General features: G+C 33.8%; 1 protein-coding gene across 1 annotated transcript; it reads left to right on the top strand.

Moving 5' to 3' along the window:
- The first annotated feature begins 716 nt into the window (after nucleotides 1-716).
- Nucleotides 717-4,888, top strand: LOC145579226 (3-hydroxyacyl-[acyl-carrier-protein] dehydratase, mitochondrial-like). Its single transcript, XM_081636474.1, has 4 exons — nucleotides 717-864; nucleotides 3,303-3,601; nucleotides 4,241-4,356; nucleotides 4,456-4,888. The coding sequence occupies exons 2-4, from the start codon at nucleotides 3,329-3,331 to the stop codon at nucleotides 4,562-4,564; spliced, it is 498 nt and encodes a 165-aa protein (XP_081492600.1). The 5' UTR covers nucleotides 717-864; nucleotides 3,303-3,328; the 3' UTR covers nucleotides 4,565-4,888.
- Nucleotides 4,889-6,275: the final 1,387 nt, after the last annotated feature.

The following is a 6,275-nucleotide window of genomic DNA, read 5'->3' as shown; positions in this document are numbered from 1 at the left end:
GCTAAGCTAATAGAGGATATCATCCAACCATGATATGATATCGCCAATATAGAATATCATCCAACCAATGGAGGATATAACTTGTTTGAGGATATGTATATTTTGTTTGATAATATATATATATAACAATGGTGGAACCTCCATTGAAGTGCTCGTACTAAATGTCATGGGTATAACATAAATTGCTCATTCTCAACCAAAATTCATGCATATGTTATCAAAATGCTCATAATTCAACATATAATCATATGGGACAATCAATTTTAACAATTATACATCACATAAGAAAGTTCCAATTCGATTTTTGGGCATTTTTCAAAAAATCCAAGAATCTCAAGCTTTCTCTCTCTTCCGCCATAACCACCACCAACTTGTCATCGGATGAAAACTTGTTTTTCATCGCAAGAAGATTACGATGATCTGATACTTTCTTGAGTCTAGTGGATTTTCTTGTTATTTTTCGTGTGGGACTTTTCAAATTTTCACAAATTATGAGTATGAGTTTATGTAAATAATAAATATATTAGAGAATAAATAAAAATAAGTCTTACAAAAATAGTTTTTGTAATGAGAATAATTTATTTTAATTTCAATAAAAATAATTTAAGTTGAATAAAATATTTATTGGATGGTCCAACCGAAAAAAAAAATGTTTTTTGGATGGTTGTAAATTTATAACCGTACCCGATAGCAAATCATCGGATCAAATACTACTCCGAGTCTCCGATTACAGTTGAACTCTCAGCACTCCATTTTCTCTTCTCCCTTCCAATCTGAGTTGAATGCTCTCCCTTTTACGCTGCATCTTTCCCTCTCTTCTCCATTAAAGTGTAATTTGAGTTCTCCATTGAAGCAGCTTCTGAGGTAAGAGGTTTTCCTTTTCTTTTGATAACTAATATTTCATGGTTTGGTTTGTGTTTAACTAGAATTTAACTTACGATTTTGCGTGTAATTTGATTAAATGGATGTCTTTTATCCCAAAAATAATGTGATTTTGTGTGTGATTGGTTGTGAGTTGGGGTTAATTTTGCAATTAAATTAGTTTGTGCTGATGAGGTTATACAGATTTAGTTGCATATTTTTCTACATTGCAATGCATACAACCTGTCTGTTGAAATGCCTAATAGAGTTTTATTGACTATTTTGGCTTAATCTTATTTTATTTCCTTTTATTTGATTATAATGATATTGTATTTGCAATTATATCTTTTGTGTCGATCATAATGTCATGAGAAATATAATTTGCAAATATTAATACCAAAATGCTGCCATTTTGTTTTCGTATTCCGGATGATCATTATAATGACTTTCCATAGAAACAAAGCAAAATTAAGCCACATTTGAGATTTCTCCGGAATATGTTTTCCTTGGAAAACCAATTTTCATTGAAATTGTTTTCAGTGAAAACAAAGCCTAGCTAAGTCGTCGAATTTCAACTTCATAATCTAGGGTTTAATTTCACACTACCGTTAATTATTTGTCAGTATAGTCAATTAGTGAATTAGGGTAATTCTAAACTGAACTCCTAGCTATAATTAATGAATTGATCAATGTTTATGAAGCGCAACTTTGCTGCTAGAATTTTGTTATGTGCACTTAACTGATATTTCTTAAGTGGGAAGGATTTTATGTGCTTTTTCAAGCTTGATTTGATATATTCATGATCTTTTCATTGCACCTTAGGAGCCCAACTTTCTTTTAATTTGGAAATTAGAATTGTGCTATGTAATAGACTACCTTATTGTCTTAGATCGATCAATTGTACTTCAAGCTTGTAAGGCCTTTGGTCCACTTCTATGATCATATCCTTTAGCTTTTTCCACATATCTTCTATTACATTGTCCTGATAGGCTACTATAGGATAAATTTGGATTTCAGTGAATTAAAATGCTATGCTAGTGCACTACAACTAGCATATTCAGATTATTGGCAGCTGGAGGTCTCTTTAAGGTGCCTTCAATGAAACCCAACTTGGATTTGGATTTTAGATTTTTCTTTAGAGTTCTTTACCAAAGATTTTGTGTGATTGGAAAGCTCCTTATCTCAAATAATAAGTAGGCCAAACCAATCGAGATTCACATTGTTCTTAAGCGCTCTTGCCCAAAGATTTGGGAATATAGCACCACCATTGTGATTGAAGCTCTATACTTGAGTGCCTCAATCAACAAAAAGAAGTAGGAGCTGTTTATAAATTGTTATTTCCCATGTGTGATAATCACACTTCATTCTGCCAGCTCCAAACTGCTGTTAAGCCACAGTCAAGCTAGGGAAGAATGATTTTGATTACTTTGATGTGATTAATTAGCACATGTACTCTTATACCATGATCTAATGATAAATATATAGGAAAGATGAAGAAAGTAGAGGTTGTTACAGCAGTGTATCAATCAATCAACCAAAGCCTTAATCCCATAAGTGGGGTCGGCTAACATGAACCAAATTTGATTACTCCGTGTAGTCAGCGATATAAAACTTCCTCCTCCATCCCTTACGATGCAATGCTTCATCCTCATGCAAATCCATATATTTATATCCTTCCTAGCTCCTTTCAACCAAGTTATTTTCAGTCTCCCTCTACCTCGTTTAACCCCTCCATGGTCCCACTCTTCTACTTCTCTTCTACTCTTCGAATAAGTGCACCCTCGGGTCTCCGTATTACATGCCCAAACCAACGCAAGCGTTTTTCCCTTAATTTGGCTGCAATGCCTGCCACACCTACTTTCTTGCAAATAACCTCAATTCTATATCTTAGAATGTTCCCACACATCCACCTTAACATGCACATTTCCGTAACCTCCATCTTTTTAATGTGATCCTTCTTAGAAGCCCAACATTTTGTACCATAAAGCAACACTGTTCTTATGGCAGTCCTGTAGAATTTTCCCTTAAACTGTAAGGGAATGCTTCGGTTACATAATACTCCCGTGGACGCTATCCATTTAAGTCACTCCGAAGGAAATAAAAACCCCTCCAAATAAAAAAATATGTTTAAGTATTCAAATTAATTAAATACCCTAATATAGTAATACAAAAGTAGAACACCAAAAACCCCATTTAGTAAGAGCCCCATTTAGTAAGAGCACAAACATTTAGATAGAAGGAAAGAATGAATATGACTGACTTACAAAATGAGAGGAGATAATGCGAGGAAATAAGGAATGTTACAGCAGTGTATATACAAAAAATTAAACAAAAAATTAAACAGACAAAAGATGAAGAAACTATATGTACTTGCACGCCTAAAATTCCTTTATATGAAATAGATGCCTAACTTTAGCAGGATTTGCATTGTGTCTTTTCAGAACTTGATGATATTGATGAAAGGATAATGATGAGGATGGTGTCCAATTGCATTGCGTCAAACTTTCTCTCCTCCAAGAAGTTTTGTTCTAAGGTAGAGCCTACATTGAAATTAGGAGATATTTTACAGCAGAGGAGAAAATTTACAATTGAGGATGTAGTTGAATATTCTAAAGTCAGTAAAGACATGAATCCTCTTCATTTGGACACTGAGTGTGCTCAAATTGCCGGATTTCAAGATCGACTTGTTCATGGGATGCTAGTTGCTTCCTTATTTCCTCGCATTATCTCCTCTCATTTTGTAAGTCAGTCATATTCATTCTTTCCTTCTATCTAAATGTTTGTGCTCTTACTAAATGGGGCTCTTACTAAATGGGGTTTTTGGTGTTCTACTTTTAGTATTACTGTATTAGGGTATTTAATTAATTTGAATACTTAAACATATTTTTTTATTTGGAGGGGTTTTATTTACATTTTGGTCTTATGTAATGTGTTTATAATGCTTGAAAATGCAACACCACCTATACAGGGGCACTTTAGGGTTCTTGAACCTATCTACCCCAGCCAGTCACCCACTACTTTTCCAACGCAAGGCTTGCATTCTATTGCCATTAAGCTCTGGATTAATGGGGAACTGTAAGATATATGAAGGGAAACAACCCTTCAGCAAACTTAAGATACTCCAATATGGCAATATCTGTTCAATTATGACTTTCTCCATGTTAGCTTGCAGACCAAAAGAAACAGGCAAGTCACTGATTCACAGTAGGCCTGCATAAGATCAGCTGCATAGAAAACCACATTTATATATGCACATCACACTAGTCCTAGGTTCTGCCATGCTTTGCACAATTGCATGATGTAACATTTGGAATTTTTGCATTACAACATGCATGTGGCTGGATGGTGGGGCCTAATCTCTATATTTTTTGTATGCTAGCCTGGTGCTGTTTATGTTTCGCAAAATTTGCAATTTAGACAACCTGTGTATGTTGAAGATGAGATTGTTGGTGAGGTGCAAGCATTAAGCATAAGAAATTTCAAGAAGAACTACCTGTAAGTAACTTTACCATGACTTTTGCGGAATCATCTTCCGGTTAAATAAGTATGAAATTCAGTTTTTGGCTTCAATCTCTGTTTGATTTTGTTTGCCAGTGTAAAGTTTATCACCAGGTGCTTCAAAAAGGACAGTCTCATTGTGCTTGATGGCGAAGCTACGGCAATCTTACCTTATTTGAGTTGGCAAAGCCAAATTGTCGAATGAATGAAATTTTATGCATTGTAAGTGCATTTCCTGAAACTAGCATTTGATGCTTTGGAAAATTTCAAAAGCATGTATGGCAACCATTTAAAAGAATACATATTTCAAGTTTAGGTGGATGCTAAACTTCTCAAAAGTTGGCTTATAGAATAGAGATTATTTAATCTATTGCCTTGTATGGGGACATTTGTTGTGATGTTTTCGTAGGCAAGCGAAATTGCATATGTAGTAAATTTAATATAAATGACCTCAAGTTATGTAACTTGAGCATACTCTTAGGACTCATTTTGGTAGATAGTAATATATGATGCAATTTTTTTTTTTTTTTTTTTTTTTTTGTGACAGGATATATGATGGCAATTTGAATGAATTAATATGTAATTTGTGACGAAAGTCCTATATCATTATTTTTGGTAACTTTATTAATATATTTTATAGCATATAACTCGGTTTACTTTGTGCTTATCAGGCCAAGTTTGTACTATTATTATTTAGAACTAATTTTCCAAGGAAAAAAAATTGGATTAATTATTTATCTATTTATTATTGTTATTATATCCAATTCTAGAGACCAATGTGATTTTTTAGTTCTACTTTTTTATGTTTTGTTTTTATTAACATGTTTTAGTTAATCCACTTTGACTAGACATTTCTTTTTTGGTGAATGTATAGTTTAGACCATTATCTAAATAATGAGTGTATGAGTTTGACTTTTGAATTATTCACATAGTAACTTAAATTTTTTTATATTTACTAATATATATTCCGTAAAGTAAAAGTTTTGTGTAGAACGGACTCACGTGAGTCCGGTCATACAAACAGAACAAAAAAATTTTAGGAATTTTTTTTTTTTTTTAATGGTCAAAAATTAGATAATAATAGTCAGAAATTAGATTATAATGGTCAGATATTAAATTTATTAAAACCCCTCCTTCCTCTCTCTCTCTCTTTCTCCTCAACAACCCATCATCACTTACACAACGAAGTTTTGAGCCATATTGAAGCATGGGACGCCTCTGTCCATAGAAAGGGCTGCAAGTTGTCAAGATTATGGAGTTAGAAACTTTAAAGGCCAACGAATATAGATTTCAATTTACCCAACATAAAAATTGACTGATTTGCAATAGTGAAGTAAAACATGACACAGGGGTTCCCACCTCTCAAGAACCATTGTTGCTATATTTTCCTTTAGCAACAGTCCACCTAAACATGTTTGTTGGGGCTCTTTTGGGTCGGTGGTGGGGGAGGGTCACCAGCACCGGGGGTTGGGAGGGAGAAAGTCGGCGGCCGCCGACAAGGGCTGGGCAGTGACGGTGGGTAGGAGATGGGAGTATACATTATAAACCAAACTCACGTGAAACGGACTCACACAAAATCTTCTCTTCCGTAAAACCAAATGTTATTATGTAAAGAATCTAATAGTTAAAATTGTGTAATGACATTATGTCAATCAAAGTAATGTATTTATTTAGATCCACAAGAAGTACCTCGTAGTCTTGTATCATTTTGTTTTATGTGAATAGTGTACAAAATCAATGTAAAAAATTCATTTGAGCTTGTCTGACATCGTTTTTTGTTTTCAGTAACTGGAAAAATGTATTTTCACTTTTCTGATGTCACTTTTCAAAATTATCATGATTTTAATAAGTTTTACCAATTTATTATATGACCCGAGGATGCACTGGTTCGAAGAGTGGAAGAGTCGGACTATGGA

This window comes from Chenopodium album, chromosome 14 (genome assembly GCF_948465745.1).
Source record: "Chenopodium album chromosome 14, dcCheAlbu1.1, whole genome shotgun sequence".
Classification (NCBI taxonomy): domain Eukaryota; kingdom Viridiplantae; phylum Streptophyta; class Magnoliopsida; order Caryophyllales; family Amaranthaceae; genus Chenopodium; species Chenopodium album.
Note: the sequence above shows the minus strand (reverse complement) of the source record. Positions and strands in the feature narration are given on the sequence as shown.